At 41.4% G+C, this 24,633-nt stretch overlaps 1 protein-coding gene across 2 annotated transcripts in view; it reads right to left on the bottom strand.

Moving 5' to 3' along the window:
- CDKL5 (cyclin dependent kinase like 5) overlaps window positions 1-24,633 on the bottom strand; it is a 1,270,306-nt gene that overhangs the window by 501,595 nt on the left and 744,078 nt on the right. For both annotated transcript variants that reach the window (XM_086934269.1, XM_086934270.1), the window contains exon 5: window positions 13,634-13,679. In XM_086934269.1, the coding sequence (XP_086790395.1) occupies window positions 13,634-13,679 (46 nt within the window). The remainder of the gene's footprint in view (window positions 1-13,633; window positions 13,680-24,633) is intronic.

Below are 24,633 nucleotides of genomic sequence, written 5' to 3'. Positions count from 1 at the left end.
AGCTACCAGCCTTTTTAGTTCACCAGTACACACCATAACTAGTAATAAATTTGTAATTTTGGTGTGACTGTTGATTTTAATCACTTTTTCTGTGTCATACCAAGGAGTGACTCCTTGGATGGTTTTGTCTTGCACCTGTCTTCTTTGCACAATACACGTATGGTTTTGCGTTTGGACACTTTATTTTCGAAGAGGAATGGCGACCGATGATGAGAAAGGGGCAAGAAACTGGTAAAGATCTGCAAGGGCCCCGAGGGTGTTCTCCCGTGAGGTGCCTTCCTCTTCACCACACATTTTCTATCTTCTGTTTTAAGTGTGGGATCACTTACTGTCTTAGGTGGTTATGTCGAGTTGAAAGCAGTTTTGGATTCTTCCCCCCTATTTTTAAGGTTAAAACAATAATTTGTTTTGGACGAATAGGCATTGTTGAAGACAAACACCTAACTCAATGTTGAGTAGGCTAGTGACTAGGGATCTAATTAAATATTTTCCAGCACAGAGATTAGCCTCATTAGATGAACACTAATCCGCGTCCGAGATTCCGTTCAGTTATAAGTAGGAGAGCTCCATCCATTGTGCAATCTTCTCTAGGCAAGGGCCTAGACTTGCGGATGTATTCTCTGGACGATTTAAGTCCAGGACAAGTTGTGTGACAATTTTTATGCCAAATGGTTGTACTATGTCGGCCTGCGGCCTCATGTATATATTGAATAGGGTGGGACTCAGGGAGGATCCCTGAGGCACCCCGCAGCTAAGAGCCATACGCTTAGACACCACTTCTCCTTCAAGACCTGAAAAGATCTGTCTTCTAAGAAGGATTCTAACCATATGGCTAAATCTCCTGACACTCCCAAACTCTTGAGTCTACGCATTAGAACAACATGGTTAACGGTATCAAATGCAGCGCTGAGGTCAAGGAAAATGATGTCTGCAGCGCCTCCCTGATCCAAGATCCTCCTCGACTCTTCAGCCACTGCTAGGAGTGCCGTTTCTGTACCATGGCGGGCCGGAACCCCGTTTGTGAGTGGTGTAGCAAGTAGTTTGATTCTAGGAATTCAGATAAAACTGAAATGATATGCCTTTCAAAGATGTTACCAACTGCTCAGAGCAGGAAAATCGGCTGATAATTCCCCATGGTACTTGGGTCAAGGTTGGGTTTTTTCAGCAATGCTTTTACCATGGCACATTTCCATGGTGAGGGGGACGACTCCAGAGGAGATGGAGTTGTCGACAAGTTCTTGAATCACGGGGAGAGTACTAGCCTTGGCTAATTTCAAAACATGTGGGGGGCTGGGTACCTGGGTGTTACTGATTTAACCTGGATAAGAATGGATTTGAGTGAACTAGTGTCCAGAAGAGGGATATGCTCCAGTTTTAATTGTATATCCGGGGATTGTGTATCCGTTGAATATGAGTCGACGTGAGCTGATGATCCTGGGAATGAAAGGTATATGTCATGAATCGCCTTATGGAAGAATTCAGCTAGGTCATTGCAACACATGAGGCACCATCTGTCTGATGGAGCGGGAAGGTTTTTGCAAATCAAAACATTTCCTGAGGTGCATTGGCGGCAAGAACGATTCTTTCCCCATAATATGTGGCTTGTGCTTTTTTAATTTTGCTTTGGTAGATTTTAATGCTTGCCCATGCCAAGTTTGTTTCACAATTCCTTTCCACGAGGAAAGTCAATCCCTCTTCGTTTTTCAATTTCAAAATAAAGTTCTTGTGTGGTGTAGAATCTCACAAGGGTTTACAGAAAGTCTTCAATCTTTAGTCAAATCAGAAGAAAGACCTAGAAAATATGAAAGTGGCCTGTAATTCAGCCTTAGTACTGTACATTGATGATTTGCTAGTTGTATCTAAAGCAAAGGAGAACGGTAAACTGGATACAATTGCCCTGCTGAATCATTTAGCTGACAGTGGTCAAAGTGTCCCCAACAAAGATGCAGTATTGTAAAATGGAAATAATCTACCTTGATCACGATCGAAAAATGTAAAAGGAAAGTCTCAAAAGGAAGCATTCTGAAATTCTTAAAATGACTCCTCCTAGCACCCAGAGTGAGGTAAAGCTGATTATGCGGATAGATCGATATTGTCAACAATGGATCCCAAACATTCCTTGATTACAAAACCATTATTAGGGTCAACCCACAGTGACATAACAGATGCAGTACCAATTTACAAAGAATGCTCAGAAGCATTCCACATATTGAGAGAAAGTTTATGTAATGAACCCAACCCTTGAAATGCCTGACTATAATTTTACTTTCTTTTTGTACTGTCATGAGAAGGGTGAATGTGCACTATCAAGCTTTATACAAAAACACGGTGGGATGATGAAACTAGTTGCCTATCTTTCAGTTGTATTGGATCCAGTAGCTGTAAGTCTTCCTGGTTGTCTGAATACAGTTGCATCTCTTTGTGTTGCTATTGATCATATTGAAGGAATAGTGATTGGCCATACTTTGATTGTATGTGTTCCAAACTTGGTTGAGATACTATTAACACGAACAAGGACTCAACACATGACAAACAGTAGGCTCATCAGGTATGTGCGAGTAATTCTTGTAGCAAAAAACATTTCATTTAAAGGGTCCAAGTTGCTCAATCCAGCAGCTCTGCTTCTGATTCCAGATAAACCCATTGAAGGCAGGGATATTGATGAAGATAAGGGCAATGAGAGTGAATATGATTGAATTGCAGATACCGAGTTATGTACCAAGCCAAGACCTGATATAAAAGAGACCCGTTTAGAAACAGCTGATTTGACCTTGTTTGTTGATGGTTCCCGTTTTAGGGACCAATATGGAGTATTGAAGGCTGCCTAAGCAGTATGCTCCATTTCTGAAACATTTGAAGCATTCCATTTGCCTAATGTAACCTCAGCTCAAGTAGCAGAGTTGGTTGCATTAACAAGTGCTTGTTGACTGTGTGAAAATGTGAAAGTGACAATTTATACAGAGTGCCAGTATGATTTTAGTCTGGTTCATGACTTTGGGCAATTGTGGTCTCAAAGAGGTTTATGGCATCTTCTGGAGCCCCCATAAAGAACAGTCTCCCTATACTTGATCTCTTGAAGGCAATTCAGCAACCAAAGGCAATTGCTGTAGTCAAGTGTGCTGCCCATAAAGATAAAAAAGATTTGGCTACCTTGGGAAATAATTATGCAGCTCAGGCAACCAGATATTGTACGTGCAGTTGTGTGTGATATACATACGAATAACCTATTGTACTGATATTGGAAAAATACAGCCTAAAAGGTTAGCAGATTTCAAGATAACATTTATACTAAAATAGTACATGAATGCTCAGAAATTATGTGGGTTAAGAATTATTTTGTGTGACCTATTTTCCCTTCTTCTGAAGGCGTCACTTTCTCACAGCTTCCGATTTCAGGTGAACTTTAACACCGGTAAACCACTCTGTGGTAGGGAACCTGCTGCCGATAGGGCAGACCTCACAACCATCGCCCTCTCTGGCATCTTTTATACCTATTGCCCAGCTAGACTCACTGATGGTCCTGAAGTCTCTGAAATCAGGTGCACCGACCGACTCCTGCCGGCAAGGTTGTTGTCCTCAGTCGCAGAGATGGTCAACCCTTAGGTTAGCAGTCTTATCAATCTGTCTCTCCAGGAAGCTACAGTTCCTATATCTTGGAAACAGGCCAAACTCCTGCCACTTTTGAAAAAACCCTTGTTGGATCCTTCAATTGCTCTTAGCTATCGCCACATCTCTCTCCTTTCTGGCGTGGCAAATGTTTACGAAAAAGTAGTTATTAAACAGCTCACCAGCTAGGTCGAAGAGTTCGGTCTGCTCCACGCAGCCCAATTGGGTTTCAGAGCCTCGTATCGCACCGAGAAGGCTCTCATCCAAATCTCTGAAGCTATTTGGGAATGCTTGGATTCAGGCGGTACGGCGGCTCTGATTTTGCTGGACCCCTCTAGGGCATTCAATACTGTGCTTCATTCTTTGCAGTTGGCCCACCTCTCGGACATTGGAATCTGGGGGTCGGCTTGGAATTGGCTGAAGTCATTCCTAGAGGGCAGAACGCAACAAGTCTGCCTCCCCGTCCTCTTCTTCCCCCAGAGTGAGACCACAGAAGTGCCTCAATCAAGGGTCTACTTTGAGTCCCCTTCTCTTTAGAATATATGTCACCCCCCTGATTCAGTTGGCTGAGGAGCTTGGTGTCAAGATCATCGGATTTGCAGAGGATACCCAGCTCCTTTTTTACATGGAAGTAAACTGAATCTTCCACCTCTCTTGCCAAAACCTGTTTGACGGCTTTATTCCAATGGCTTTTCTCTGCACAGTTAAAATGCAATGAGGATAAGTCAGAGATTCTCCTTTTTGGGACCTTCCCCCCTCAGTTCAGGGAATCGCTCTGGCCAGTGGAATATCCCATGCCTAACTCCATGGGCCAACCCACCAAAATTCCAGGGATATGGTTCGATGAGAATCTTCTTTTCGCCACTCAGATCATGAAGCTAACCAGGCAGTGCTTTGGTACATTTAAATCCCTCAGAAAATTTCTCCCTCTCCTCCTGAAGGCAGCCAAGGAACCGGTTACCTTGCCTTAATCCTCTCACGCATAGATTATGCCAACGCCCTGTACATAGGCCTGCAGTGTTCCTTTTGAAAAGATTGTAGGTAGTCCAGAACACAGCGGTGAGGACTTTTCTTGATATTCCCATAAGAACTAGCGTAAGGCAACACCTGCATGATCTCCACTGGTTACCTGTGGCAGAAAGAGTAAAGTTTAAACCCTTATCCCGACTCACTCGGCCCTGAACGGGCTTGGTCCAGTCTATCTAAGGAAACGTTTCAGGTTCTACGTTCCTGCTAGACAGCTGCGTTCAACAACGCAGCTTCTTGCTTACGTTCCACGTTTTCGCCTCAAGAGAATTGGTGGAAGTTCTCTTGCTTTTAAGGCAGCCACTGCATGGCATTCGCTTCCTTTTGACCTTCGTGGTACCCAGGACCCTAAGCTCTTCAGAAAAAGACTGAAATTTTTTCTCTTCATCGAAGCCGTCCTCCTCTTCTACCCCACTTGGCTCACACCGAGACACTCCTTGAGTAGCTGTGTGCGCTATAAATGGCAATAACATAACATAACATAACATAAACTGAGAAATTTGAAAAGAAAAAAAGCAGGAACTATTTTTGAGATTTTGTCTTGATTATGTTAAAGAAATAAGACGAAAAGAATACATTAATCATTGTTTTAAAGAATGTTTTTAAAATGCATATTATTTGAGCTTCACAATCACATTTGTCTTAGTAGAAAACGGAGTACAAAAGCTGCTGTAATATTATTGGTTTTATTAGGTTATTAATATCATTACTGATATTGTTCTTACTATCTCCGGTGGTTCATGCTTTTACAAGGGTTGAATTACCAACAGTGCATAATGAGGTGAAACATAATGAGGTGAAACATAACGTGACTGATCATAGATCAAATTTAGTTAGCAGATTTCAAGATAACATTTATACTAAAATAGTACATGAATACTCAGAAATTATGTGGGTTAAGAATTATTTTGTGTGACCTATTCTCTCTTCTTCTGAAGGCGTCACTTTCTCACAGCTTCCGATTTCATGTGGACTATTTTGTACAGTGTTTGTTAGTATTTTCAATAACAATACATTTTTATCTCATTACTTGTTTGATTTTAATGTGCTGTTAGAGGATTTGGATATTACGAATAGTGAATAGCCCAATCAAGTTTTCAATTATGGTAAATTTTTAGGAATAATTGCACAAATTATGCATCAGACTAACACCATTAAATGGGGATATGTGTGTAGTCTGAGTGAGAAGAACATGACTTTACTAGGGAACATAATGGTAGAAAAGTTAAAACTGTGAGAGGTTAGAGAGAAAAAGCTATACGAAAGCAAATTAAGGAAGAAGAGGAACTCAGAATGTCAAACTTACATCCTAGACCAGGGCTTCCCAAACCTTTTAGAATCATAACCCCAATTTTTAGAACGATAAACTTTCATGACCCACCTACCTTTAACGAACAATAGTTGGGATATTTTTATGGTCAATAAAGCACTGTTTGGTAGCACACTGTGATTTAAAGACAGCACATTTTCCATTGATATAGCCACTATATTTGCATATACTCACAGTTTTACTGATAAATCTATCAGGCACACAAATGATAATATGTGTAAATCAGGTTTCAGTGAACATTTCTCATTTGTGCATCACCTAGTAAAGTGTCTTGATTTGTTTTGATCTGATTAAAACCTTTTTTTCCATCACACTTCAGAATTAAAAAAATAATAATTTTGCTTTCCTGGCTGCTGACGTAGACAGTTATCTTACACAGTTTCACATTTTGCTGTGTGTTACAATAAAACTACATTCTATAGCCTCTCCTTTCAACTCGCAGTATCCCAGCAAAATTGTCACATATTTATTTATTTATTTATTTACTTATTTTTTCAGTTTGTAGAGCGAGACAGCTACCCAAAAAGGGTTTCCCGGCGCTAACTGAGAAAAGAGCCACATAACACGACGGAGCCACGGGTTATTGATTAAATAGCCAGGTTTTAATCGCTTTCCGAAAGCGGCCATAACAGCTTATAGAGCGGATGTCCAAGGGGAGGGAATTTCAGAGCCTGGGACCCATGGAGGCAAAGAACCTCCCGCCTATCCTTGCGAGTCTGACCTTAGGCACGCAAAAAAGAACTTGGGAGGATGAACGAAGTGTGCGTGCAGGGGAATATATGTTTACCAGTGATTGCAGATATCTGGGAGCCGTACCAGCTTTGATTTTATACATATAATTCAGGGCCTTAAACTTCACACAGCTCTCCACTCTGAGCCAGTGAAGCTCCCTAAGGCGCCCTGAAATATGTTCGTTTCTCTTGCAGCCGCAGAGGAAACGCGCCGCAGCGTTCTGTACCATTTGAAGGCGCCTAGTGACTGCCTTGGTAGCCCCCAGGTAGAGCACGTTACCGTAATCCAACCGGGAGGTCACCAAGGCATTAACCACAGACCTCTGGGTGTCCACAGGCAGCATCCACAAAATCTTCCTAGCCAACTCAGGATTGTAAAGCAGGTGGCTGACACTTTCTTCACTTGGGCCTGCATTGTTAGCCCATTATCTATAGTCACCCCCAAGTTGCGAACGTGCTCAGATGCAGATGGAATAGGGCCATTTCGGTCGGCCAATGCTTCGAACACCACAGGTCTTGCTTTTTACAGAGGATCAGGATCTCCGTCTTCCCCCATTCTGCTTGAGCAGATTTTGATTCATCCAGATAGCTATTTCTCTGAGGCCCGACTGAAGGAGGGAGGTGGGGGACAGATCCGATTGAGAAAGGGAGGAAACGATCTGCGAGTCATCCGCATAGGTGAACAGTGTGAGTCCTGCGCCCTCGGCGATGTAAGCCAAGGGAATAACATACAGGTTGAAGAGAAGGGGGCTGAGGATTGAGCCCTGGGGCACTCTGTAAGGTGAGGAGTGAACCTCAGATGTCGAGGACTGAGAGAAGATTTGGAAGGTCCTATCGGTCAGGAAAGATTCCAGCCATTTTAGCGCGTTGCCGCCAATGCCTAGGGCGGCCAGTGCTTTGAGCAGAATGTCATGGGAGATGGTGTCGAAAGCTGCACTGAGATCAAGAAGAATCAGTGCGGCTGTGTCCCCTCTGTCGAGCATAAGGCGGAGATTCTCAGTGACACCCAGGAGCGTCGTCTCAGTTGAAAAGCCCAGACGAAACCCTGACTGAGAATAATGCAATAGATTATTTGAAGCGACGAACTGGGCTAAGTGCTGGTGAATATGTCTTTCCATCACCTTAGAGAAAATCGGCAGTAATGAAATCCATCCATCCATCCCCCCACTCCATCCCCCCCACTCCATCCAACCCCCATCCATCCATCCCCCACTCCATCCATCCATCCCCACACTCCATCCCTCACCCCACACTCCATCCCTCCCCCCACACTCCATCCCTCGCCCCACACTCCATCCTTCGCCCCACACTCCATCCCTCGATAATTCACTTTACTTTTCTTTCACTGACTGCAAAATGAGAGGGGTTTATAAACAGTAATCCCCATGTTAAAAAATATAAGAAACAATTTGTCAAAATTCATAGTATGATATATGACCTGTCTTTGAATCGCAGCAAATGGGAAAAGATAAATACAGAATTTAAAGGCATCATTATTTAATGATTAGACTACCCATCATAAATCGTCCTGTAACCTACCAGTGGGTTACGACCCATAATTTGGGAAACACTGTCCTAGATAGAGAATGGAACAAGAAAGAAGAGGTTGAACTGTATATAGTGCATTGTGAATCCCTCAATGGTGGCAAAGCTGAATTTGTTGTAGATAGTGTGTGTGAAAGAAGTTATGTTTGGAGTGGTGCTTATATGATTGGCGGAGAACTTCTTCTGAGAGGGATTTATTATGTGTGGTAAGATTGCTTATTTTAATTTGCCACAAAATTGGTTTGATTGATATTGGCTTTCTTTGGTGTTTCCTGGAGTCTATCATATAAGTGAAATGGATCATGCAGTTGGCCGATTGCCATGAAGATAAGGTGGTTGTCTACCGTAGTGGACAAACTTGCTTTGAGTACTGTGGGGACACTAACTCAAATAAATACAGAATTGATGGCTATTAATGCGCCGGCTATGCAGAACTACTTAGCTTTAGATATCCTTCTTGAGAGGGAATGAGGTGTTTGCAGAAGTTAAAAAATGCTGAAAAGCTTATGGAAAACTGTAGGATCATGAATTAGGGAGATAGAGTATGGTTTTAGTAAGGTTCGTGAATGGTTTGATAGTGTGAGAGGGGGGACTTTTTACATTATACTAACCTCAGTAATAATTATAATGATTTGTGCAATTGTTCTATTTCTTTTGTTTAAACTTTATGGAGCTCGAATTAAAGTTTATAATCATAAAAGTAAATTGAAATCATTAAAGGGAAAAAGGCCTCAAACCGTTGGGATGGAGAATATTAAGGATTGTGTATGCAACCAGCTAAAGATGCTGGAAAAGAACTCAACTAAAGAAGCAAAAAGTGTTGTTGACAGAAACAAGTTCCTGATTATTAAAGTTTTATTAATTGTTTTAGTGATTTAACATAATGAGACAGAGGTATTGCTCATTTGTTTTTCTGGTGTTTATATTTTGTTTATTATTAATGATAATTAATATGACTTTTTGCCCTCAATTCGGAATTATACTTAGGACACATTTTCTGTTAAAACGCTATCTTGGATAAGATGGATGCCATCTTTGTCACTTGCTCCTGATTCCCCCCAAAACATGCACTTTCTCCCCACTATCTCCACAGAGCACAGTCAAGCTAATGTATAATGGTTTATTCCACGTTTATGATTACATTCCCATCAATGAAATTTTTTCCTATTTCCTATGATTTGAAAAAATCCCAAGGTCTCTTCCTCTGCCTTCGATTGAGGATACTTGCACATTAATTTGCTTAAAGTTCCATTCTCTAAATGTTTCATATTAGTTAGAACATTTCCTGAAGATGTCGACATGAAAGCTGCTGAATATGTTTTTTCAAAATGGAATGATGCTTATATGTTAAGGTAAGGATGTGCAATTTTCTCTAAATATTAATTTGCCAAAATATATTTTTCGCTCAGACCATGATGATTTTGTAGCTTTACTAATTTGTTATGCAGCAATTGTGTATAAAAACTGCAGGATGTGGTGGTGAGCCAGAAGACTTTCCTGGTCTACTAGGGATGCTTCTATTTTTCTTTTTGATTTAATTCTCTATATGATGGCATTAGTTCTGTACTGCTTATTTTTGATTTATAAAATTCTTTAACTTTTTTTAGATTTAGAGCCTAGTCATTGAGTAGGCCCCATTATTATTTGAACTGTTTAACTTTGCTAATCGATGTTAGGGGGTCTTCCTGGTGTGCAGTACAACCTGTGAGAGAACTTGATGAGGTACAATTTTAGGGTGTTCAAATTTTGTGGTGTCTAAATTTTGGGGTACGGTTTTGCTCCCACACCCAGATGTCTTGTCCGAGTTGTTTAATATTATCCATAGTTAATCAATCTTTGTGAGAGTCATTGTTAGACCTGTCATCTTTAGGATGGTCTCCCCCTAACCTTTTGACTGCTTATCCACACTTTTTGCTTTATCTTTTAGTTGGCTTTAGCAATGCTAACCAGTGCAAAACTGCATGTGCTCTCTTCCCTAAACATGGTTACATTGGTGTATACATGTTGGCATAGTTAGTTTACCTATAAGATCCTTGTAAAGTGGTATAACATATATCCTGGGCCTGTAATCTAAATGTTACTAGTGGGCCTGCAGCACTGGTTGTGCCACCCACACAAGTAGCTTTTCAACCTGTCTCAGGCTTGCCATTGCAAGGCCAGTGTGTGTAGGTCACTGCTACTTCTACTTGGCATTGAAAACCACTTGCCAGGCCTTAAACTCTGCTTTCATTGCACAATAAACACCTATAAAGTAGGCCCTAGGTAGTCCTAAGAGCAGGGTGATGTGTAACTAAAAGGGAAGCTATGTACTTTTAAGTTTTACATGTTCTGGTAGTGACAAAGAGCAAAATGTTTCTCTACTGTGAGGCCTACTCCTCTCACAGGTTATAATTGGTAATTCCTTAAAAAACTTATAAGCTATAATTCCTGATTAGCAAGAAGTTGCATCATGCTTCATATCTTTAGAATGGCAATGATAAATCCTCTTTACTGGTAAAGTTGGATTTAACATTACTGTTTTAGAAATGGCACTTTTAGAACATGGACATTTCTCTGCTCTTACTGCTCTGTGTGCCTTGCAGCCTGTCTCCAATACACCGCTGGGATGGGTGACAGTGACACTTTTGTGCATTCCCTCTAGACAGCCACAAACACAGGAAGTGTGGGTGTAACAGAGAACGTATCTGCATTTATCTATATGTTGATAGCTCTTCCTGGGTAGGAAGAGGGTGGGGGAGCTGACACTTACAGCTAAATAGGCAGTGCCCTGTGTCCCACACAAAGGGCTGATTACCCCAACCCCCAATATCCTGGCAGACAGGGCTGCAATGAAAGGGGCTCTGAGCACTTCAAGAACTTGCTTTGAAGTCACCCCCACTTCAAAGGCACATTTGGGTGTAAGTACTGGCACGTCGTGGTCCCATTTAGCCCTCAGGGGAGCCATGGGATCTGCCATGTTATTAATCAGTTTTTTGTAAATTAGTGACATGGCCTTCTCCTAAAGGTCGCCATCTAAAACTCTGTCTTCGAGTGGGGTGGACTCGGGGAGTGCACTACCTTAGGAAGTATCGCCAGTAAGGCATGTCTAATTTAGAGATACCGGAAATACTCCGAATGCGCTAGTTCATATTTTTGCTGCAGTCAGTAAAAGGGACCACCCCACCTGACTTCCACAGATCTCCCACCTTTGATATACCTATGAGGTCCCAGCGATCAAAGCCCCTTGAGCGAATCAACCTGCCTAATTGTTCGCTATGCCAAAGTGGTGTGGCCTGTGTGAGTTTCCCCTCCCATCCCAAACTTTTGGTAGCCACCTCCCACACCTGTACCGCATGCCCAGTTGGGCCCATCAGGGCAGGTTTAAATGACAGCACATAAAGGGTCCCATCAAAGTTACCTCCCGGGAGGAGCCATCTGTCGATCTGCAAGGCTGGATTGTCCTGCGGCCTATACATACATTGGTTAATCGCTGCTAGGTGGGAAGCCCAATAGTACTTTTGTTTGTCTGGAAGTCCGATGCCCCCATCAAACCACCCTAATGTGAGCTTGTGCGTTGCGATACGAGGTGGCTTTCCCTCCCACAGCCGATCCCGTATGATACCATCGATTTCTTTAAAGTACGAGGGTACAACATGGTGGGGAGTATTATGCAAAGCGTAAAAGAACCGGGGAAGGGACATCATTTTGAACAGGGCTGCAAGCCCCAAGATGTTCCAATGTAGGACATCAGCTTTAAGACGCATGAGATCCGGCAGAAGATTGCGATCATAAAATGGTGGATATACATTTTTAAATTGACGATGAAAGATCTTGTAATCCCTCAGAGTAAGGGAAAAAGGACTTTCTACGTCTGCAGTTCCCATCCCTTTAAGTTATCACCAGAAATGTGGATTCATCTCAGAGTATCACTTACAAAATAGCCAACAATTGCTATATAGAAGTTCAAGATCATAATGAAGCCATAAGTAATGCGGGCGTTAGAGTCTATTTTCACAAAGAGCACTGAAGGCCGCCTCATACTTGTTCCAGGTTCTCTCATATTTGGGGTAATAAAGAGAAGATAAATATGTCTTCAGAATATTGTTAAACACAGTTTGCTGAGTCAAGAAAAAATAAACCTTTACAAGCGTGCGTGACTCTCCTCACAGCTGCATACTGAGGCTCTCAAGAAGGTACAGAAAATGTGGAAGTGATGGGAGCTGTGTATTTTGCTTTTGAATCGTTACCTATCTCTAACAACAAACTATCTGACGCTGGAGAGCAAATCCACTTTATTTCAACTACAAAGTCATAATATCTCATTATTCAGAACTATTTGTAGGGAACACTGGCAAAAGTCAGTGAAAAAACAAACAAAAGCTGAAAGGATCAAAAACCGATAAAAAAAGGGAGGCTAAGCAAGTTGACTAGAAATCGCTCACAGCTCAAGAACTTTGACATGAACTGTAAAGCCCAAAAACCATAACAATTAAAAAATTAAAGCAATGGTTGAGTGGTTTATATAAGTGGAAAAACTGAGGAGACAAGATCTTCAGAAAGCCTCAGAGCAACTTTTCTCCAAAAGACGGTACCAGAGGAACAGGGAAAGATGCAAATCAGGATAAAGAGGGACATAATGGCTATAAATATAAAGGACACACCTTTCCAACGTTTAAAGTAACCACAATAGTAATTTCCTTAAAGTTAGGCAAAATACTTTTTCTGGAAAAAATATTTTGACCTCTGTGGTTATCCTAAAGCGGTGGCATCCTAGCTAGGCTCCTGTTAGTAGGTAGCAGGCATGTGGCAATGTTTTGTTTAGGCATGTAGGGGAAATATTATTTTCCAGTCAATATTTGCTCTTAGTACCATAAATGGAGGCAGAAACATGCATGTGCATGTAAATGATTAAAACAACATATAAGCAGGAGCGCTCACATCTCGACAGATATCATTAATGCCGTAGGGTTGTTTTTGATTATTGCTGAAACGGTGTTGTCACTGATTACGATAATTAACCTTTGGAATCCATAATTAATTTTGTGCCACTAATTCTTGACTTCAGTCATTTATTAAATTAGTGTCAGGCTGTCAGACAACTTGTGGTGACTTTGCATGGTTAGACGTGCATGCACCTGTCCCAAAGGCTACATGCATAACATTTCGACAGACAAGATATGTTCAGTAGAATTTTCTATACAAGTGACACTCCCTCAAAACGAACAATCTTTTCTCATCAACCAGAGCCATTAGTGAATTAGAACACAATAACGCACAGTGAGACAATACCACCACATTATGTTCCTAAATACAATAGTTCTTGGTGAACAAAGAGCAAAATATTTTACTGTACTTATTCACTCCTGCAAAGAATGAATCACTTACAAGGGCAAGTTTTCATTAGAAATAAACATACCTTCACTGTCTTTGAACTTTTTAATAGCCACAATTTCCTTTGTCTCCTAAAAAACACAAAATAAAATAAAATGAGCAGAGAGGACAAGAGTAAAACGCGTTTTACATGTACATTATTATTATGTATACATCACAGGAGACATTTACGCACGTTCCTGAGATTCACTGCACTATTGTCAATAATTATAACAAGTTAGTATAAAGAAAAATACTTACTCATATAATTTCCTTCTATTTTAGATCAATATTTAACAGAAAATGAACTAATAAACATACAGCAGAGTGGAAAAGCAATCCAATGATGCCGAATTAGGGATGTAATATATGTTTTGCACTAAAAATATTGAGAGGAAAACGTAGACTCCAAAAAAGTTGCGTCAAAAATGTTGTCAACTTGAAAAATATAATTGAAAAGAGTACTAGTGACAAATCGAAAAAAGTTGTGCTTATAGGGCAAAATTACATATAGTGAAAGCAACGGCAAAGGGGTATCCTCCTGCAAGGAGGGGGACAGCAGGTTAGGTAAGTGTTTCTAGGACTTGGGAAAAAGTCGAGTTAAGTGGAAGTAAGGGGTTCATAGTGCTCGGGGATTGGCAGCATTAAGGGATAGCTAGGGACTTTTAGGGTTCAGTGAAGGGCAGCGTCAACGGGTAGTAAGATATTTTTTAGTTTAGGCATAAAAAAGAAAGGGTGTACGAACATTAAGCAACTGGTACAACAAAGAACTGCAGAAGGAACTGTATGCACTGTAGCGGAAAGGAATTTGTGAATTTACATGTAGAACAAATAAATAAGTAAAATACGGGAACAAAGTCTGCAGCCTAAAACAATAAATACGAACTTACTAGGTCAGCAAATATCAATATTACATAACATTACAGATTCTGGAAACAGCGGTCTTTACAGAGGCATAACCACCTTTATGTGTTTTCAAATCTCACAATAAGCTCAGTTAATTGTGAACATCTATTTAAAGTTTGTAGGTTAACAAAACTATCAAGACGTCTATATAATTTTCTCACAGTTTTTTTTTCAACATTCTTTTTATTTGAGAAAAAACAACAAAACACAATACAAACAAAAACAAGTGAAGTGAGCTGCTGTCGTTAACCCCTTGGGCGCGGCCGCGATTCTGCGCCTGTGCGGCGTTTTCCGTAGTGGGCGGGTTCATGACGGCCCCCAGCCGTCATCAGCACACGCCCACCGTGATGCATGGCGGCTGGGGGGCGTCATCAGCATCGAAGGGGTTAAGGTCGTCAAGTTGGTAAAATAGATGTACAATAAAAGACAAAGCATTGCATGGGGTCTGTAACACAATCAGTAGTTTCGTGGTCCCCCTTAATCTGTTAAGACATTACAGCATGGCATTGTCAAGGGCTAGTGGGGGCGATGGGTGAAGGGGGTGCATAGCAAGCCTCTACTCTCATTCCATGGGCCACATATTTTTGTACATTTGCGGGGGCAACCCCTACTTTCATAGATGACTCTCTCTGCCTGCATACACTAGTCCATGTCGGATTCTCAATCTGTAAATCGCAGCTTAACCCCTCCCTTCCATGTTCTAGCGATATTGCGTTTTGCCACCATGCAGCCCAACGAGACCCATATTCGATCAGTTCTTGAGAGATCCGTAGCATTCTAGGTATTCAGAAGACACAAACGTGGGGAAATTTCAACAAGTATATGGCAGATCCGGGACATGGTTGCCACAACTCGTACCCAATACTTCTGGAGGTTCTCACAGTTTATTAGACACAAAGCTACAAAGGTTAATTAAAGTAAATATTGTGTACTTGACATCATGATTAAAGTCAATTTAATTAATTGCATTCATTCTTACAAATTTGAAATCACAACATCATTACTTCTTTTAACGCTACCTTTTGTAAGGCTGAAAATTAATACTTAGCGTTTAAATGGATGATCACTAGAGACCGAAGCTCTTAGGACGCAAGAGGCTCTGACCACTTATCATTTAAAAGCGTCACAATAACTCTCCGAGTTCTACTTCCCGGTCATTGATACAAAAAAGCTCAAATAAAAAACGTGTTTTTAATCTGTCCAATTTCAAAACAAATCTGCTTACATTAATATTCTAGATATTGAAGAATGTTTGGTTCTATATGTCAACATTAAAAGTCAGTTAGAAGGGAGTGTTAAAGTGTAATTATTTAGTTTGTGTTATTTATCAGGTTTTGTGGCGGTGGGGAATGATGAACTAATCTATTTCATTTTTAGACTCTATATATACTCAATATACAGATTAGGCCAGATTCCTAAATATTTTGCTCTGAGTAGGTGTCACAGCAAACCGTTTGATAATCAGGACTTTACTGTAAAAAAGAGAGCCTGAAGTCCTTCCCGGGTATCACCCACTCACAAACTCTTTTCCAATGTCAGTAAGTGGATCATCCTTTCTCAAGCCTTTCACCCAACATGTAAATGTTGTGTCTGTGGCTGGGCTACCTTCTTGAGTTTTAAAAACATGTCTGTTAAAGGCTTCGTACTTAAGAGAGACTTAGAATGTTTGTTACAAGAGGGGATGATGTAATTACTTACTGGTAATCTTCACTATCCAGATCCATAGTCCTACCCATCAAAGTCCTAACAAGTTGAGGTACCCTGCACATTGAGACTACTTATTTATATTGTTTTCCTTTCTAAAAGGAAAGTCATGTCATTTATAAAAATATGCTCCTCTCAGTACTCAATGTCGAAGAAAATAAAGATGGGAGCGAGGGTTGTAGGACTATGACAGGGTGGACTATGGAACATGGTAATGAAGATTACTGGTAAGTAAATAAATCATTAACTATTCAGCTCTCCTCCCAGTCCCAGTCCCAGCCCTAACATGAAGAGGACTTACCAAATTACTCTCATTTTCTACAGGCATAGAAATCCTACAATTTCACAATGACACAAAGTGATTTGTCGATTTACTTGATGTTGCAAGGTGAAAGTATTAATAGGCATGGCAGGGGTGCCTTACAACTAATAATACTGTAATACTGTACTACTAGCACAATACACAAAGATGGACCTTGGGTACTCTCTCAGTACACCACCTCTCAGTCCTGGTAGAGTGGCAAAGAGCAGGCAGGCTACTTAGTGGATCATGTGTAAAGCATTTCACATCACCAACATGGACAATAAGTAATTGACATGAATCGAGAAAAATCAGACACCAATTTATAAAAATAGCTCAGTGTTTATATATTTTAGACACCAAAATGAAATCAATACACACAGTGTAACCAGGGTTACAAATTTTAAAGCATTAAATAATTCAGTACTTTGCAATGTGAAAAAAATGTTGCGGTCAATAGAAAAAACATATATGCAATCAGTTACAGTCTATTGAGTCCCTAGCACAATTGTACCTGCTCAGGAGAGGGGGGTACAGAGGTGCACTTTAGCTGTCAAATAGAGCTGTCAATCAGGCTTTCAGTATTGGAATGGTTACCTTAGCAAAACGGCACTTGCAGGCGGGTTAAGCAAAGCCCTGTGGATACAAAGCAAAGAGTTGGCCCTGGACCAGGAGTCTCCAGGCAGATCCGATCTACCTGGCTTGTGGGACTCGGATGCAGAGGTGCTCTTGGCTATCTGTGGTGCTGAACGATATCGGCAGCCAGTGGAGAGAGGGCAAAAACAAATGCAAGATCTTTACGAAGGAGCGAGAGAGGTGTCTCGTCATTTGTGCAGGAGAATCTCTTTTCTCGAAGCGTAGAATAAAGCAGGTGGTAGTCGGACTGACCATCAACAAGCCTTGGTGCCGGCAAACACTCCAGTTGAGGAAATCTTTATCCAGAGGACCAAGGGAGCGTTGTAGAAAGCTGAGCCTCACTGAGGGTTGGGACTACAGTTCCAGGAAGCCACCTGCCCAAGGACTTTTAGCGATCATGCCGGGGAGCAGGACTTCATGGTAGTGGACTTAGCAGTTGGTGCCTGCCGACTGCAGAGGACTAGTTCCTCTAGCCCAATGGAGTTCTTGTAAAGCCTGGAGTTTGCAGAGGGGTTCTCCTTCCTTGTGGAACTAGTCTCTTGCCTTGGTCGAGTCGCAATCCAGGAGATGCAGGGTGGCTGCCACAAGTGAAGAGCCTAGCGCCTATCTTCGTAGAGTCCTGCCTTGTCATGGACATGGGTCTCTTCTTGATATCAGGTTGAATCTGAGGTTCTTGTGTCTGGAGTGCCTCTTAAATTCTTGATTTAGGGGTTGTTAGTGGGCATGAGGACTAGTAGCCAATGGAGACTTAGCCCTGTGGCTAATCCGCCCTAGTAGTGATGACATACCGTGGGTGTTTAACACTAAAACTAGACAGAACCTGATTTTAAGAATACATTAGAGATGGCCCAAACCATCCTTGGTCGTGCATCTAAGCTGCAAGCCCCTAGAGGTGTGGTCAGCCTTGTGGAGGTGGATGCCTCCGTCATAGCTAATTTTGTGCCTGCCCACGAATAACAGTGTCTGGGGCAAGGGAAGGCTTTGCCTTTGAGTGGAGGACAGTTCCTTTGTCCAGCCTTTGAGGCTCACCGCCACACCAGTGTAATTCACTAGCCATCATGTGTGGGCGGAGGTGTCACTTCCTGCTCACACGGGTCCTTTGTCTCTGACCTCTGGGAGCACTCCCCAGCATGAGGTCAGATGTCGGTCTTGGTGGCAAAGCTTGGAATAAGCCAGCCAATGTACGAGAACACTGGGTTAACTTGGTGGACACGGTCTAATGTACAGGCAGGTTAAACCTTGACACCACCATTTTGTAGGGGGTTAAACAGCACCTTGTTCGACACCAAACATGAAGGAAATAGGCCGGGTCATCATGCTCGACATATAAGTAACGCCCATAAGCCAGCCCATGTTATCCGATTGACTGGCAGTCATTTGCTGTAGAATTACGCTTAGAATGCTATCACTGGGCAGTATATGCTTGCACATATATTTCCACATATAAAATATAATGCAACTTGCCTCCTAGGCTATAGGAGGCCTACCAGGGATGTGGAATTCCTATAGCCCGAGGCCCAGGACATATTGCTTGAGGTCAAGGGCAACAAGTTTTCATATGTATTTTGCCCTCCGGACAAAGAGCCCCAACTCCCTGCACCACAAACCCTCTAGCTGCCAGTCTGCAGTGCCACATTATGGATCAGGGAAGTGCACTGTCTAAAGTTTAGGTAAAATCGTTGTCCATATGATAATGCTGTTCAAACTTGTATTTATGGTTCATTAATTGAAAGCCTTTAAATATTAGGGAGAACGCTCTAAGTAAATGTTGCAAGCTCTTACTGCACTATTGACAGTATAAAAATGTGTACACATGTTTTTAAAGTTTAGCAATGTGAGGCTATGTATAATGCTACCAGAATGCTCTCTGATGTGATGCAAATATTTGCGGAAATTTAAAAGCAAGATTGATAATTCTTTGCTTTCAAAATAAAATGTTCATAAAAAAATTAATGTGTTGAGTTTTAACGGGGTTAACCCAGAAAAAAACTACCCGACCTGGGTCATGTTAACAGTACGTTCAAGAAAGGGTCGAAGTAGTTCTTACAAACGTAAACAAATGAAAAATTGAAAACAAACAATTCACCACAAAACAGTTCAAATTCTATTCAGCAGAAACGAAGATTTTTAATTTCATAAGTGAAACATTCATTAGATGCTCTTGTATTTCAAAGCATTAAAATCATTCCATGTATCCACTTAGGTATACTCCTAGTTAATGTAATATTTACAGTGCTCACCGTGTGATAGAGAAAAAGAAGGTTTGTGGGTAATGGGGGTGAATGGATGAGTGAGGGACAGGGTAAAGGTATAGTGACATAAGCACAATTGCATTTATATACAGTAGAACCTTTACAGCCTAATATCGGTCCTTAGTTCCCCTATATTCATAACACATAGGTACATATGAATTGATTTTTTCTATTCCTATGGGTTTGAGGGTGTGTGGTAGTCTATGTTTCGACCCCTGTTGGAAGGAGGGTGGTTTGTTCCTCAAAGTGGGGTCTTCGTCAGGACAGGGTAGTGTGGGGAGCACCTAAAAGTAAAAAAATTATTCAGTGCATGGAGTATATTGTGGTGAATAAATTAAGTAGGTAACCATTTATGTACCTACTTGTGGGAATTGTAAAGTGGTACTATATGCACCCAGGACCTGTAAATTAAATGGCACTAGTGGGACAGCAGCAAGTATTGAGCCAACCACTTAGCAGCCCTTTGAAACATGTCTCAGGCCTGCCACTGCAGCCTGTCTGCAGTTTTGAACTTCAATTCGACCTGGCAAAATTAACCTTTTGCCAGAACTAAACCTCCCTCTTTAATACATATGTCAGCCCTGAAGTAGACACTAAACAGCCCATAGGGTGGCGTGCATTGTATTTAAAAGATAGGGCATGTGGTTTTACATTTTACATGTCCTAGTACAGAAAACTCCCAAAAACTATGGTGAAGCCTAACTCTCCCATAGGATAATATTGGGCCATTTAGAATTACACGGGGCACACAACAGGGGTGCCCGTGCTCACCCCTGCTCTTTGCACTTTACATAGACCCATTAATTAAGAAATTGGAGCTAAATGATTGAATTAGGCCGCTAGATACTAAAATGGGACCGATTAAGGTACTAGCATACGTGGATGATATCGCGATTATCACACCCTCACCGGCAGAGGCTATCAGTAAAATAGAGCAGGAGGCGGAGCAATTTGGGCGGGTTGCGGGGTACGCACTAAATAAAACTAAGACACAAATTATAAAGAATACATACGCAACATGCACAGATTCACGGGTGGTGGCTGAGGGGGTTTACTTAGGAATAACTATCACTGCTGACCTGGGCAATTTGGTGGACTTAATTACTTCTCCTATCATCGCGAAAGCGAAGAAGGATTTGGATAGGGTACATAATCTGCACATGTCCATAGTTGGCAGGGTAAATTTTATTAAAATGAATTTCCTCCCGAAATTTCTATATATATTTAGAACTATACCTCTATTTTTTAGCCCACTTTTGTTTAGTAGAATAGAGCTCATAATAAACCGGTTTATTTGGTCACAGGGTAAAACAAGAAGGGCACTAAAATTTATGGCATTACCAAGAGAGAGGGGGGGGGGGCACTACCAGATCTGAGACTCTATTACTGGGCAGCAGTGCTACAGCAAATAACGGGCCTCATCGGTGGGGCGGAGATGGAAGTAGAATTTTACACCGGCTCACTAGAGATTTTCGGTTTGATTCTAGGTGAGGAGGCACAAAATGTTTTCCTGAGATACACTGAACCGAGCTACTTTAAGAAGACCAGATTCAAGACTCTGGAGGCAGCTTATAAGGTGTGGAAGGCGTTTAAAAAGAGTTTTGGACTGGGTAGATATCATGCATATACTAGGTTAGGGAACGACCACACATTACCCCCAGAGATCTTTGCTGATACTGTTTTCAAGGAATGGGGACGGTTAGGAGTGAAAAGAATGAGGGATTTGATAGGCCCGCTAGGAGTGCGCCAATTCTCAGAGATACAGAGAAAATTTGGGGTCAGTACAAGGATATTTTTTAAGTATTTACAGATAAGAAGCTTATTGGCTGGAAAGAGAGGAGGGCCTTTAGGATTTGGAGACAATATAATACTACAAGTAATAGAAGGGGGGCACGGCTGCAGGATAAAAATGTTCTATGCCGAACTTATAGCACACAGGGGAGATGACCTGGGTAAATTCGAAGCAAAATGGATGGATGCGTTAGGGATTACGGAGGGGATCTTTTGGAAGTCATTACAGATGGGACAGGAGGTTCTCCGCTCTTCTTCATTGCAAGCCCAGCACTATAAGACCCTGTACAAACTATACTACACTCCAGCCAGAATTGCACAGTGGGGGGGGCACACAAGGGATAACATGCCCAAGATGCGATAGCCAGGAGGGAGACATAGTGCACATGTTTGGCGAATGCCCCAACCTGGTTCCGCTGATAAAAGAAATCAAAGGGTTTTTAGATAGATCGCTGAATTGTAAGTTAACGATGACACCCGAAGTAATATTAATGGGATTGGATGGGACTGGAGAGCAACCACAGCTGGTGAACTTTCTGTTTGTAGCCATGGCTGTATTTCGTCTATGCATAGCTTCGGCATGGCGAGATAAGCTCCCCCCCGACTATGCAGCAATGGTTGGCCAGGCTTTTGTATATATACAACATGGAAAAAGCGCTATATGCTAGAAAAGGGAAGAAGGGCAGATCCCTTGGTCTTCAGATCTGGAAACCAATAACAGACTGGAAGAATAGGGTGGCAGGAAACACAGAACTTCCATAGGGTTTCCAGGCGAGTGTGCAATGTAAATCAGGAATATTAACTATGCTGTATCCATGGGGTTATGTTTATTTGATCCTCTTTCACGGTTTTTCTTTTCCAGCTGTTTTGATTGATGCTCTTGGTTACCCATTATAATTTGCTAGGCCGAAATATTGTAACCTGAGATACAGAAATGTCCTAGAAAATCGAAACTTGATTGTATTTTTTGCTTTTTTCATGTCCTGTGCAGGGGGGGGGGGGGATTTAGGGGAATAAATGTTGTAAACATTTTTACATAAAAATTGAAAAAAAACACAAAAAAAGGATAATATTGGGCTACGGTATTATATTTAATAAGTGCTAACTCTTAATTGAGGGCAGGTAGAAAAGCCATGTTTAGACTCAAATACATTTTAATTTAAAATCCTCTTTAATGGTAAAGTCGGATTTTAGATTACAATTTTGAAAATGCTCTTTTTAGAAAACTGGTATTATCCTGTCCTAAACTTTCTGAGGCCTTCTATGAGGTTTCAGCTGCTTGGGTCTGTCAATTGCTCCCCCACTAGTAATGCATATTGGGTCAAGACAATGAACAATAGGACCCATCTGTTGCTGTACCCATCACACAAGAATATGAGGGGCAGAGCAGTTCTCTACCCCACTTACATTTCAAAGGGCTGCCTCCAGCATACTCACAAAGGAACATGACACAAGCCTATTTTCACCCAATACCATTAGGAACTTGGGCAGTGGAAGAAAGAAAAAGGAAGGAACTTTCCAGCGCCACATGTGGGGTGGACTAGAAGGTTCCCCCACTTCAATTTGTGGTACCACGTATAAATACTGGACCTCCTGAACCACTCATCAGTTCACTCATGTACCTGCGAAGGACAGTCAGGACTACCTCATACTTCAGAAGAGTACCCACCTGGTTGAGGCCAGCTTTGCACTTTAGAGGCTGCCCTGCTGCTATCAAAGGACTGCCCTGCTTCATGAATGGATGGCATCAGCTGAGCTCCTGTGAAATCCTGAAGTTCTGGACTCCTTGAAAAGGTAACTTTATCAGCGAGACTAACCTGTTCCCTGTATCCAGCCCTTGCTTCATCGCGGTCGCCTGAACTTGTGATTTTCCCCGAGTCTAGCACGACCAGATGACTGCTAGTGGTGCTAAGTGCTTTTAGGCGCTATCACTATATAAAACTTTAAAATTGCATATCTGTGGTTCTACTGATTGGATTTTGGTCCCATTATATTAATTAAAATGCACTCTATTTTCTAAATGTGTTTGATTTTTTTCTTGTGCTGTTTTCACTTTATTACTGGTTGTATGCTGTACAAATACGTAGTGCCTTAAGTCAAGCCTGACTGATTTTGTGCGAAGTTAAAAGAGGGTTAAGCACAGGTTGCATTAGTGACTTTTTTGGTTCAGCCTGACAAGGATTGTGGTTGTTGCCTGAGTGGGAGACAAGGGTAATTTTAGGGTTTAGGGTGGATATGAGTTTTTGGGTGGGTAGGGTCATTTTAGGGTCGACGGTGGTTATGGGTTTTTGGGTAGCAAGGGAAATTTTAGGGATTAGGTTGGGTACATGTTTTTGAGTGGTAAGGGATTTTGGGTGGCAAGTGAATTTTTAGGGTTTAGGGTGGGTACGAGGTTTTGGGTGGCAAGGGTCATTTTAGGGTTTACGGTGGGTATGGGGTTTTGCGTGGTAATGGAATTTTTAGGGTTTAGGGGGTATGGCTTTTTGTAAGGTGAGGGTCGTTTTTGTGTTTAGGGTGGGTTTGGGTTGAGGGGTTGTTGGGTTTTAAGGTGATTATATATATATATATAAAAAATAGCTTATTACCTCCCGATAACTACAATATGCTCAAATGTGTAAATTTGTGTTTTAAAAAGAAAACTGTGATAGTTTATAGCATTTTGTTGAGCTGAAGGGCCTCAAGCTATGTTTTTATTGTTGTTTTTATGTTTGTGCTTTTAAGATATGTTTTTATCGAAATAAAGCCTTTACTTATTTACTATATATATATATATATATATATATATATATATATATATATACATATATATATATGTGTGTATTCACTATATGTGTGTGTATATATATATATATATATAAATGTACATGCACATTCATATGTATTTATGTGTGTGTAAATATATAAAATAGATATGCATATTTATGCATACATTTAAAAAAGCATATATACATATTTACTTCAATTCTTTTTGCCACAACTTTCACCAACTATGTCCGCTGACACGTTGCGTAACTGCGAGGAGGCATCCAACGCTATGTTTAATGACTCCGGAGGGGGGTCAATAACTGATGTACAAATGAGTAATATACTTACTGCAAATTCGAACATCAGAGACCTTTTTAGAAAATTGGAAAAACTCATGCGCTCCGAACAATCTAAGTGGTAGGAGCACAAATCCTTGTCCCGCTACTTGGAGGTCGGCAGGATACCCATAGGCTTGCAGATCACTTTAGCACAGAGTTACGATAATCCGGACCCTGGTATGCTTGCGGAATGGGCCGACTGCAACCTCGAGTCCTTCAGCAAGCTGGCAGGGATACTATACGCTGAAAGTGACCATGCTAAACTGCAAGTCCAGGTTGAGCTGTTGGAGGCGGAAGTAGGCAAATTGGAAATGACTGATCAAATAAAAAAACTCAGGGAGGACATGAAGGCAAGCCTGCCCAAAGATGATGA

Source organism: Lissotriton vulgaris, chromosome 8 (assembly GCF_964263255.1).
Source record: "Lissotriton vulgaris chromosome 8, aLisVul1.2, whole genome shotgun sequence".
Lineage (NCBI taxonomy): Eukaryota > Metazoa > Chordata > Amphibia > Caudata > Salamandridae > Lissotriton > Lissotriton vulgaris.
Note: the sequence above shows the minus strand (reverse complement) of the source record. Positions and strands in the feature narration are given on the sequence as shown.